This window comes from Gobius niger, assembly GCF_951799975.1.
Source record: "Gobius niger genome assembly, contig: SCAFFOLD_243, whole genome shotgun sequence".
Taxonomy (NCBI): Eukaryota; Metazoa; Chordata; class Actinopteri; order Gobiiformes; family Gobiidae; genus Gobius; species Gobius niger.
Window position 1 is genome coordinate 1 of NW_027639216.1, and position 13,373 is coordinate 13,373.

Below are 13,373 nucleotides of genomic sequence, written 5' to 3' on the forward strand. Positions count from 1 at the left end.
GTCTGCACCATGTGTGAGCCTACAGCGCCCTCTGGTGGTGTGTTATAGTCTCTCTCACCTCCGTCTGCACCATGTGAGAGTCTACAGCGCCCTCTGGTGGTGTGTTATAGTCTCTCTCCTCCGTCTGCACCATGTGTGAGCCTACAGCGCCCTCTGGTGGTGTGTTATAGTCTCTCTCCTCCGTCTGCACCATGTGTGAGCCTACAGCGCCCTCTGGTGGTGTGTTATAGTCTCTCTCCTCCGTCTGCACCATGTGAGAGCCTACAGCGCCCTCTGGTGGTGTGTTATAGTCTCTCTCCTCCGTCTGCACCATGTGAGAGCCTACAGCGCCCTCTGGTGGTGTGTTATAGTCTCTCACCTCCGTCTGCTCCATGTGAGAGCCTACAGCGCCCTCTGGTGGTGTGTTATAGTCTCTCACCTCCGTCTGCACCATGTGAGAGCCTACAGCGCCCTCTGGTGGTGTGTTATAGTCTCTCACCTCCGTCTGCTCCATGTGAGAGCCTACAGCGCCCTCTGGTGGTGTGTTATAGTCTCTCACCTCCGTCTGCTCCATGTGAGAGCCTACAGCGCCCTCTGGTGGTGAGTTATAGTCTCTCACCTCCGTCTGCACCATGTGTGAGCCTACAGCGCCCTCTGGTGGTGTGTTATAGTCTCTCTCACCTCCGTCTGCACCATGTGTGAGCCTACAGCGCCCTCTGGTGGTGTGTTATAGTCTCTCTCACCTCCGTCTGCACCATGTGTGAGCCTACAGCGCCCTCTGGTGGTGAGTTATAGTCTCTCACCTCCGTCTGCACCATGTGTGAGCCTACAGCGCCCTCTGGTGGTGTGTTATAGTCTCTCACCTCCGTCTGCACCATGTGAGAGCCTACAGCGCCCTCTGGTGGTGTGTTATAGTCTCTCACCTCCGTCTGCACCATGTGTGAGCCTACAGCGCCCTCTGGTGGTGTGTTATAGTCTCTCTCACCTCCGTCTGCACCATGTGTGAGCCTACAGCGCCCTCTGGTGGTGTGTTATAGTCTCTCTCACCTCCGTCTGCACCATGTGAGAGTCTACAGCGCCCTCTGGTGGTGTGTTATAGTCTCTCTCACCTCCGTCTGCACCATGTGAGAGCCTACAGCGCCCTCTGGTGGTGTGTTATAGTCTCCCTCACCTCCGTCTGCACCATGTGCCCATATTCAACTCATTTTGTAACTCATTTTTTTGTCATTTTTTTTTGTCACTTTTTTGTCATTTTTTCATCACTTTTTTGTCACTTTTTCATCACTTTTTGTCTTTTTTTGGTCGATTTTTTGTCATTTTTTTAATCAAATTTTTATCAATTTTTTGTCATTTTTGTGTCAAATTTTTATCACATTTTTATAAAATTTTAATCAATTTTTTGTCATTTTTTTGTCACTTTTTTATCAAATTTTTATCAAATTTTTATCAAATTTTTGTCATTTTTTGTCATTTTTTTGTCACTTTTTCGTCATTTTTTTGTCACTTTTTTGTCACTTTTTCGTCATTTTTTTGTCACTTTTTTGTCATTTTTTTGTCACTTTTTTAATCAATTTTTTGTCATTTTTTCGTCATTTTTTCGTCACTTTTTTGTCATTTTTTTGTCATTTTTTGTCACTTTTTTGTTACTTTTTTGTCATTTTTTTGTCATTTTTTCGTCACTTTTTCGTCACTTTTTTGTCATTTTTTTAGTCAAATTTTTATCAAATTTTTATCAAATTTTTGTCATTTTTCGTCATTTTTTTGTCAGTTTTTTGTCACTTTTTTGTCACTTTTTTGTCACATTTTTGTCACTTTTTTGTCACATTTTTGTCACATTTTGTCATTTTTTGTCATTTTTTTGTCATTTTTTTGTCATTTTTTTGTCATTTTTTGTCATTTTTTTGTCACATTTTTGTCACTTGTGTTATAGTCTCTCTCACCTCCGTCTGCACCATGTGAGAGCCTACAGCGCCCTCTGGTGGTGTGTTATAGTCTCTCTCACCTCCGTCTGCACCATGTGTGAGTCTACAGCGCCCTCTGGTGGTGTGTTATAGTCTCTCACCTCCGTCTGCACCATGTGTGAGCCTACAGCGCCCTCTGGTTGTGAGTTATAGTCTCTCTCACCTCCGTCTGCACCATGTGAGAGCCTACAGCGCCCTCTGGTGGTGTGTTATAGTCTCTCTCACCTCCGTCTGCACCATGTGTGAGCCTACAGCGCCCTCTGGTGGTGTGTTATAGTCTCTCTCACCTCCGTCTGCACCATGTGTGAGCCTACAGCGCCCTCTGGTGGTGTGTTATAGTCTCTCACCTCCGTCTGCACCATGTGTGAGCCTACAGCGCCCTCTGGTGGTGTGTTATAGTCTCTCTCACCTCCGTCTGCACCATGTGTGAGCCTACAGCGCCCTCTGGTGGTGTGTTATAGTCTGTCTCACCTCCGTCTGCACCATGTGTGAGCCTACAGCGCCCTCTGGTGGTGTGTTATAGTCTCTCTCACCTCCGTCTGCACCATGTGTGAGCCTACAGCGCCCTCTGGTGGTGTGTTATAGTCTGTCTCACCTCCGTCTGCACCATGTGTGAGCCTACAGCGCCCTCTGGTGGTGTGTTATAGTCTGTCTCACCTCCGTCTGCACCATGTGTGAGCGGTGGAGCCTCAGGTCGAACACGCAGCCGTAAACGTCCACACAGTCTCTGGAGTCGAGCTGCTGCAGGACCCGGTCCAGGACGATGAAGGTCCCGGTGCGGCCCACGCCCGCGCTGTAGGAATATAATATATATATAACTTATTTATATAGTAAACAAGACCCAGCCCGCGCTATAGGAATATAATATATATAACTTATTTATATAGTAAACAACACCCACGCCCGCGCTTTTGTAATTTGAACTAGTTATTTTCTAAAGTCCCTCTGAGTGAGTCGTCGTCCCTCTTATGTCACAGACTAAACCCGAACCCCCCCTGTAAACCCTAACCCGCCTTTTGGTCCTTTTTTGTCAAATTTTTATCACATTTTTGTCCTGTTTTTGTAATTGTTTTGTAATTTTTTGTCACATTTTTGTAAAAAAATAAATAATTTTTTTGTAAATTTTTTGTTAAATTTTTGTAATTTTTGTGTAAATTTTTTTGCCTTTTTTCGGTCAATTTTTATCAAATTTTTGTCAATTTTTTATCAAATTTTTGTCAATTTTTTATCAAATTTTTGTCAGTTTTTTATCAATTTTTTGTCATATTTTTATCAAATTTTTGTCCTGTTTCTGTATTTTTTTGTAATTTTTTGTCACATTTTTTTTCTTTTTTTTTTCAATTTTTAATCAATTTTTTGTCATTTTTTTGTTAAATTTTAGTAATTGTTTGGCACATTTTTCTTTTTTTTGTGTCCATTTTTATCATGTTATTTTTTCTGTAAACCCTAACCCCCTGTAAACCCTAACCCCCCTTTTGTTCATTTTTTGTCCAATTTTCATCACATTTTTGTCCTGTTTTTGTAATTGTTTGTCACATTTTTTTTTTTTTTTTTTTTTTTTTTTTGTCCATTTTTTTTCATTGTCATTTTTTGTCACATTTTTCTTTTTTTTTGTCCATTTTTATCATATTATTTTTTCATTTTTTGTCATATTTTTCTAAATTTTTTTGTCTTTTTTTGTCCATTTTTTATCAAATTTTCATCATTTTTTCATCACTTTTTGTAATTTGTAATTTGAACTAGTTATTTTCTAAAGTCCCTCTAAGTGAGTCGTCGTCCCTCTTATGTCACAGACTAAACCCTAACCCCCTGTAAACCCTAACCCCCCCTGTAAACCCTAACCCCCCTGTAACCCCCCCCCCGGTACCTGCAGTGGACCACGGTGGGTCCGGAGCCCGGGCTGCGGTTCACGTAGTCCCGGACGGTCCTCACGAACTGGACCAGGGACTGAGTCGTGTCCGGGACGCCGTGATCAGGCCACACCGTGTAATGGAACTGACGGACCACCCGAGAGGCGCCCAGCTGGTCCTCCTGCGGGGGGGACAGTGGGACACGGGGACGGGGGGGACGGGGGGACGGGGGGGACAGGGGGGACAGGGGGGACACGGGGGACACGGGGACACGGGGACAGGGGGACACGAGGACACGGGGACAGGGGGACAGGGGGGAAAGCGAGTTTAGTGTGGTGTTTATTATAGTGAGATTAATCTACAGCAGTTTGGGTGTCTGACCACTAGAGGGCACTACATTACTGCCATTGATCGAGTCTGATTCACTTTAATGTGTCTTAACTCCCGCCTGAACCGAGAGGATCTTTTTCCTCACGTCATCACATTTTTTTTCCATCATTTTTTGGGGGGGGTATTCAACTCACTTTTGTAACTTTTTAGTCATTTTTTGTCACATTTTTGTCATTTTTTCGTAATTTTTTTTATCACATTTTTGTTACATTTTGTCAATTTTTTATCAGATTTTGGTCATTTTTTTGTCACATTTTTGTATTTTTTTTCAATCAATCAATCAATCAAATTTTATTTGTATAGCGCCCAACAACAACCAGAAGGTGCCCAGAGCGCTTTCCAGGATAAAAACAAGAATCATAGTAGACGACAATAAATAAAATGTATTATTTATTTATTTATTAAACTTTTTGTCAAATTTTTATCACATTTTTGGTCTTTTTTTGGTAATTGTTTCGTCAATTTTTTTGTCAATTTTTTGGTCATATTTTTGTCAATTGTTTGTCACATTTTTATCAAGTTTTTGTTATATTTTTTGTCACATTTTGTCACATTTTCTTTTTTTAATTTGTTCATCAAATTTTTATCAATTTTTTGTAATTTTTTTATCACATTTTTTTCATTTTTTTGTCGTTTTTTTGTCAAATTTTTATCAATTTTTTGTCATTTTTTTGTCACATTTCCATCATTGTTTTCGTCTCAGTTTTGTTGCTATTTTCACACCTTTTTTCCAGAAGCTTTTGGATTGGGGTAAAGCCAAACTGGAGAACATGTGCTCGGTTCAGGTGGGAGTTAAGGGGTTAAAGTGGGTATAGTAGCCAAATACTATAAAACAATATCCAAACTAACGTAATATTTATTTTGTATTATTTTTCTACATTTTCTTCCCTGCCAGGCCTGTTTGTGTCGAACATAATTCAGCCAGATTTTAAACGTTAAAGTGATTTTGGGAAACCCTGGTCTAATCTATGAAGAGGCTGAAGCAGGACCAGGTTCCTCGGTCTCCGGAGGAACCTCCCTCGGTCTCCGGAGGAACCTCCCTCGGTCTCCGGAGGAACCTCCCTCGGTCTCCGGAGGAACCTCCCTCGGTCTCCGCAGGAACCTCCCTCGGTCTCCACAGGAACCTCCCTCGGTCTCCAGAGGAACCTCCCTCGGTCTCCAGAGGAACCTCCCTCGGTCTCAGATGCTCAGATGTTTGTGAAACTCACGCTGCAGATCCGGAACTCTCGGATGGTCCATTCAGGAAGAACCGACTCGGAAACCGTCTGCACGATCAGGTCCCCGTAATACAGAGGCTCCTGGTCCAGAGGCCAGTACAGGTCACACTTCACCTGAGGTCAAACAAACTACAGGTCAAACTACAGGTCACACAAACTACAGGTCACACTTCACCTGAGGTCAAACAAACTACAGGTCAAACAAACTACAGGTCACACTTCACCTGAAACACACAAACTACAGGTCAAACTACAGGTCACACTAACTACAGGTCACACTTCACCTGAAACACACACACTACAGGTCACACACACTACAGGTCACACTTCACCTGAGGTCAAACAAACTACAGGTCACACAAACTACAGGTCACACAAACTACAGGTCACACTTCACCTGAGGTCAAACAAACTACAGGTCACACAAACTACAGGTCACACAAACTACAGGTCACACTTCACCTGAGGTCAAACAAACTACAGGTCACACACACTACAGGTCACACAAACTACAGGTCACACAAACGACAGGTCACACAAACTACAGGTCACACTTCACCTGAGGTCAAACAAACTACAGGTCACACAAACTACAGGTCACACTAACTACAGGTCACACTTCACCTGAAACACACAAACTACAGGTCACACTTCACCTGAAACACACAAACTACAGGTCAAACTACAGGTCACACTTCACCTGAAACACACAAACTACAGGTCACACTTCACCTGAAACACACAAACTACAGGTCACACTACAGGTCACACTACAGGTCACACTACAGGTCACACTTCACCTGAAACACACAAACTACAGGTCAAACTACAGGTCACACTTCACCTGAAACACACAAACTACAGGTCACACTACAGGTCACACTTCACCTGAAACACACAAACTACAAGTCAAACTACAGGTCACACTTCACCTGAAACACACAAACTACAGGTCAAACTACAGGTCACACTTCACCTGAAACACACACACTACAGGTCACACTACAGGTCACACTTCACCTGAAACACACAAACTACAGGTCAAACTACAGGTCACACAAACTACAGGTCACACTTCACCTGAAACACACACACTACAGGTCAAACTACAGGTCACACTTCACCTGAAACACACACACTACAGGTCAAACTACAGGTCACACTTCACCTGAAACACACACACTACAGGTCAAACTACAGGTCACACAAACTACAGGTCACACTTCACCTGAAACACACAAACTACAGGTCACACTTCACCTGAAACACACAAACTACAGGTCACACTACAGGTCACACTACAGGTCACACAAACTACAGGTCACACTTCACCTGAGGTCAAACAAACTACAGGTCAAACAAACTACAGGTCACACAAACTACAGGTCACACAAACTACAGGTCACACTTCACCTGAAACACACACACTACAGGTCACACTACAGGTCACACTTCACCTGAAACACACACACTACAGGTCAAACTACAGGTCACACTTCACCTGAGGTCAAACAAACTACAGGTCAAACTACAGGTCACACAAACTACAGGTCACACAAACTACAGGTCACACAAACTACAGGTCACACAAACTACAGGTCACACTTCACCTGAGGTCAAACAAACTACAGGTCACACAAACTACAGGTCACACAAACTACAGGTCACACTTCACCTGAAACACACACACTACAGGTCACACTACAGGTCACACTTCACCTGAAACACACACACTACAGGTCACACTACAGGTCACACTTCACCTGAAACACGCACACTACAGGTCAAACTACAGGTCACACTTCACCTGAAACACACACACTACAGGTCACACTACAGGTCACACTTCACCTGAAACACACACACTACAGGTCAAACTACAGGTCACACTTCACCTGAAACACACACACTACAGGTCACACTACAGGTCACACTTCACTTGAAACACACACACTACAGGTCACACTACAGGTCACACTTCACCTGAAACACACACACTACAGGTCACACTACAGGTCACACTTCACCTGAAACACACACACTACAGGTCAAACTACAGGTCACACTTCACCTGAAACACACAAACTACAGGTCACACTACAGGTCACACTTCACCTGAAACACACACACTACAGGTCACACTACAGGTCACACTTCACCTGAAACACACACACTACAGGTCAAACTACAGGTCACACTTCACCTGAAACACACACACTACAGGTCACACTACAGGTCACACTTCACCTGAAACACACACACTACAGGTCAAACTACAGGTCACACTTCACCTGAAACACACACACTACAGGTCACACTACAGGTCACACTTCACCTGAAACACACACACTACAGGTCACACTACAGGTCACACTTCACCTGAAACACACACACTACAGGTCAAACTACAGGTCACACTTCACCTGAAACACACAAACTACAGGTCACACTACAGGTCACACTTCACCTGAAACACACACACTACAGGTCAAACTACAGGTCACACAAACTACAGGTCACACTTCACCTGAAACACACAAACTACAGGTCACACTACAGGTCACACAAACTACAGGTCACACTTCACCTGAGGTCAAACAAACTACAGGTCACACTACAGGTCACTACGCCTGGAGACTAGTTGGAGACTCGAGTCGCCGCAGGTCACGGAGGTGCCTCAGATGCGTCTCAGATGCGTCTCAGATGCGTCTCCTGGAGATGAGAAGAGTCTCCAGGTGGTCTTGGTGGAAACTGGAGCGTTTCCTCATGATTTCCGAGAGGTCCGCATGGTCTCAAGCGGACTGGCCATATGTCCATTCTGGATAGCACAGTAGGGCCACTGGACCTCACCCTTACCCCCGGGCGTAACCGAGCTTTACCCAAATCTAAAAGCTTAACCTCTTAACTCCCGCCTGAACCGAGAGGATCTTTTTCCTCACGTCATCAGATTTTTTTTTCCCATCATTTTTTGGTGGGTATTCAACTCATTTTTGTAACTTGTTCATCACATTTTTTTCATTTTTTCATCAATTTTTGTTATCAATTTTTTGTCATTTTTTTGGTCATTTTTCTGTCATTTTTTATCACATTTTTATCATTTTTTTTTTCATTTTTTCGTCAGTTTTTTTAGCACATTTTTGTCTTTTTTTGTGTCATTTTTTCATTTAATTTTTGTCATTTTTTGGTCAAAATTTTATCAATTTTTTGTCACTTTTTTGTCGATTTTTTTGTAGATTTTTTGTCATTTTTTGATCATTTTTTGGTCATTTTTGTCACATTTTTGCCACTTTTTCATAAATTTTTCATCACTGTTTTGTTGCTAATTTCACAGCTTTTTTCCAAAAGCTTTTGGATTGGGGTAAAGCCAAACTGGAGAAAATGTGCTCGGTTCAGGTGGGAGTTAAGGGGTTAAAAGAAAACCACCAAAAAACGAAAAATGCGCTGGAAAAGCAACAAAAAAGTGACAAAAAAATGAGGCGTTACAGTGTTGCTCTCCAGTCAAGAAGCTTTTAGATTTGGGCAAAGTCGAACTGGAGAAAATGCTCTCAGTTAAGGCGGGGGGTCAGAGGTTAACATTTGTATTTGTGGAAGTGTCGCATTTACGCTAATTTGGGCCAGACTGACCAGAGTCCAGGGCTGGTTTTCAGTCCCAGACCAAGGAGACCTCAGGAGCCTCGCCTTCCCTCCAGGAGACGGACTGAAGACGACTCGAGTCTCCAGCTGATGTCTGATGTCAACAGCAGCTATGGGTTTTGATTGGACGGGACAGTTTTGGGGGCGGGGTCAATCAAACGCTACACAAAATGGCGGCACTGACCCGGCCCTTCTCCACACACTGCGTCACCATCACCACGTTGTGCACGTTCTGCTCCCACACCAGCCTCCAGAAGTCGTCCTTAGTGCCGGGGAGGGGGCCCTGCGTGGCGATGTACTCCCGCCGGGAGGTGCAGCCCTGGGGGGGAGGAGGGGGAGGCGGGTTACAGGCGGAGGAGGAGGAGGAGGAGGAGGGGGAGGCGCGTTACAGGCGGAGGAGGAGGAGGAGGAGGAGGGGGAGGAGGAGGAGGAGGAGGGGGAGGCGGGTTACAGGCGGAGGAGGAGGAGGGGGAGGAGGAGGAGGGGGAGGAGGCGGAGGAGGAGGGGGAGGCGGGTTACAGGCGGAGGAGGAGGAGGAGGAGGAGGGGGAGGAGGAGGAGGAGGAGGGGGAGGCGGGTTACAGGCGGAGGAGGAGGAGGGGGAGGAGGAGGAGGGGGAGGAGGCGGAGGAGGAGGGGGAGGCGGGTTACAGGCGGAGGAGGAGGAGGGGGAGGAGGAGGAGGAGGAGGAGGGGGAGGAGGAGGAGGAGGAGGGGGAGGCGGGTTACAGGCGGAGGAGGAGGAGGGGGAGGAGGAGGCGGAGGAGGAGGGGGAGGCGGGTTACAGGCGGAGGAGACGGAGGGGGAGGAGGAGGCGGGGGAGGAGGGGGAGGCGGGTTACAGGCGGAGGAGACGGAGGGGGAGGCGTTACAGGAGGAGGAGGAGACGGAGGCGTGTCATGTTTTGGTCAAATTTTTATCACATTTTTGTCCTTTTTTTGTCAATTTTTTTGTCAAATTTGTATCACATTTTTGTAACATTTTTGTAATTTTTTGTCACATTTTTGTCATTTTTTTGTCACATTTTTGTCATTTTTTGGTCATTTTTTAGTAATTTTGTTTGTCAAATTTTTATCACATTTTTGTCATTTTTTTGTCAATTTTTTGTAATTTTTTGTCATTTTTTGGTCATTTTTTAGTAATTTTTTTTGTCAAATTTTTATCACATTTTTATCATTTTTTTGTCACATTTTTGTCATTTTTTTGTCCATTTTTTGTAATTTTTTTGTCAAATTTTTGTGATAGAGACAGAGGAGGAGTGTGAGGAGGAGACTGAGGAGGAGGATACAGAGGAAGAGGAGGAGTCAGAGGAGGCGGGACTCACAGGGACGTAGCTGGCGTTGATGTAGTCGGAGCTCGGGTCGTCGTCGGTGAAGGACAGTTTCACACGCGTCGAGTCGTCTGGAACAACAGGAGAGTCTCAGGCAGGAAGAATCATCGCCATTTTTATTGATCCGGCTCTTTTCTGCTTCTGACACCGATGGTTTCAGTATCGATAGTTTATCAAGAGACTTTCTTAAAGCAGAACTAAGTAACTCATGCCCCTAGAGGCCATAAGCGCCACTGCAGGTGTCGTACATGTTGTGTTTTTTACTCAATAATTGTCCCTGAGAGTAAATCCTACGCTGACAGAAAAGACAAAGGGACAGAGGGAGATTGTTCATCCAAATACACAATGTAAACTGTATAATAGAGCAGGTGTTTGTTACTGACAGGGCAGGATGTTGTTGTAGCGGTTCTTCCCGCGGTTCTCCGGCAGCAGAGCCGTGTCCAGGGGCTGGTTCCGTCCAACCTCCTTCAGGTCCTGCACAAACAGATAAATACAGTGACATTCATACTATAACACACTTTACATCATAAACCAAGTCTAATGATGATGAGGAGAAGGAGCATCAGGAGCTGTGTCTCATTAACAAACAGTGGAACAAAGACCTGGTCCAGATGTGCAGGCAGGGCCGTCGGACTGGGGGGGTAAAGGGTACTGAGTACCCAGGGCCCAGAGCAGGGTAGGGGCCTCAAAAATGCTGCAGAAAGCGTTCTGTGTTGTACTTTCTATAGTGTCCTCATAATTGAAGAACTGAACAACCGGCTGAAATACAACAGTTGCTACACAGAATTTTGCACAAACAATAATGATTGTTATTATCTCGGGGCCCTGACACCCCTTTAAACATGAGCCACATGGTTCAGCCCACACACCGGTGTTCAACACCAGCTTCAGCTCAGCAGTGACTTGATGAGCTGGACTCTGTAATGTAATGACTCAGAGCTATGAGGAAAGACAGATCTTAGTCTGGCCTCGCTCTAATGTGCTTTTATTTAACACTAGCCTGTTCTAGCAGAGCTGAGAGGAAACTTTCTGTCATAAATGACACTTAAACATGAGATGAGGTGAGTCCTGCCTCTGCCTGCGCTGAGTCAGAGTCAGAGTCAGAGCTCCTTCTCTCCTCGTTTTAGCCTCTAAAGTTTCTCTTTCCTCATGTTTACTATAATTAAGTCATCAGGTTAATACAGCGACAAAGCCACAGGTCGCGCACGCCGTTTGCGCCAAATTAATGATGCTAATTAGCCGCGCGCACTTAGCCTGGCTAACACCAGACTAAAATCACAAGTGATATTTAGTCTGCGGTCACCAGTTCATTTCCTCGTAGGAGAGGTGTGGTTTACGATCGTCTCTCCTGCGTCTGCACGAGGCCACAGCCAATCGTATCATCGTATGAGATCACGTCTGACGAACCCGCTGTAAACCTTCGAGCTAAACTATTTAGAACTCGGTCTAAAGCTTGATCGAAAAACAGCGTTGCATCTGCTGCTGTCATGTTGGATCCGTAAATAAACTTTTTAAATCCGTAAATAAACTACAAGCTTCCGTATATGGAAAAGCTCGTCATCGTCTTGGTCCCTCCTCGTTCTGTGATTGGTTCCCAGATCCATGCGAAAATTTGGGCCCTGGTCCCCAGTCTGCTGTGCAGTTCAAATGATTCAGCGCTCACAGCAGTCTGGTGTTAGCCAGGTTTGCGCACACTTGGATTCACACATTATAAATGCGCAGCTTTGGAGACGAGTCCACATGGTTCTAGTGAAAGGTGCAGCTCGAGCCATTTAGTCTATTCCAACGTAACTTTATACAACAACAATTTACTGACAACACACTTAAAGGCTTCAAATATGAGAGACTAAATCAGACTGAAGCCCTTGAGTTTTGTGTTCAGGCCTGTGGCCACAGATACATCATAGTATCATCACTTTTTGGTAAAATAGCATTTTAATGCCTATTTTAGTTTTCTCAGCAAAAATATCCCATGTCCTGGTGCAGCCGTTCTGTTTCATGTGATGCTAATAATTATGCTTTACCTAAAACTAGCCATTTCAATTGGCCCAATGAAAGTAGAATATTCCACCTTAATCTAAATATCTATGTCACTACAGGATTAAAGGTTATTCCATTTCTGTAACTGAATCCAAATCAGATACAAGTCAAACAAACAAACAAACAAACAAACAAACCATGAACTAAGTTCCCATTGTATAGGATATATATGTTTGTAAATGAAGCACTTTTTGGCCGACCCATTTTGTCACTTAGTTAATGTATATATAATAAAGTTATAATAGAAAATAAATGAACTGCGCTGTCAAACCACTAAACCACTGTTATGTGGTCACAGAACATAGAATATGAAATGAATTTCATTTGGTTGGGGGGGTCCACCAAGATAGTTTGTACCCAGGGCCCCTGTGTGCAGGAGTCTCACAAAACAAAGATGATTTGCTCGATCCAAAACCTCGGTGAGGATTTAGGAACAACTCCCTTTAGTGAGAGGATGTCGGAGTCAGAGTCACCTCGTACTCCTCTGAGAGCAGGTAATGAGAGTCGGCCTGAAGCTTCACAAAGTGAGACTCGAAGTTCATGATCTTGATGGGGCTGAGGAGAAACAGAACAACAGCTCAGTCAGGGAGGAGCTCATTCACGTGAGGACCAAAAACATGTCTTCAGTAACAGACAAGGTCAAATCGTACAGAGAAAATATGTAAAAATGTAAATAAATGCACTGAGGGTTTATATTGAGTCCAGAATGTTTTAATTTTCATGCATTTATTGAGCGATAAGTCGATATTCTGATTATCATAAAGACATCAGTCATTGAAAGTAGAGTAAAAATCAGAAATAAAAAATGTAGCTCAAGTTTTAAGATCAGTTTTAAATGTTTTAATCCTCGTAGTCGTAGTTTAGTTTCTCAAAATGTTACAATCATACAGTTAATGAAGCTCAAAGTGCCGACCCCTTGTTCATGTAAATGACTTTTACATTTACATCAGATAAACAATCCTTCCTGAGTCTGTGTC

At 44.0% G+C, this 13,373-nt stretch overlaps 1 protein-coding gene across 1 annotated transcript; it reads right to left on the reverse strand.

Moving 5' to 3' along the window:
• Positions 1 to 2,597: 2,597 nt before the first annotated feature.
• On the reverse strand, positions 2,598 to 12,958 carry LOC306982738 (receptor-type tyrosine-protein phosphatase beta-like; the record flags this gene model as incomplete). Its single annotated transcript, XM_079583200.1, has 7 exons — positions 12,870 to 12,958; positions 10,740 to 10,830; positions 10,351 to 10,427; positions 9,215 to 9,349; positions 5,389 to 5,511; positions 3,808 to 3,971; positions 2,598 to 2,733 (listed from the first exon to the last, which is right to left on the reverse strand). Coding segments are annotated over exons 1-7 (795 nt in total), but the record flags the coding sequence as incomplete, so codon positions are not given.
• Positions 12,959 to 13,373: the final 415 nt, after the last annotated feature.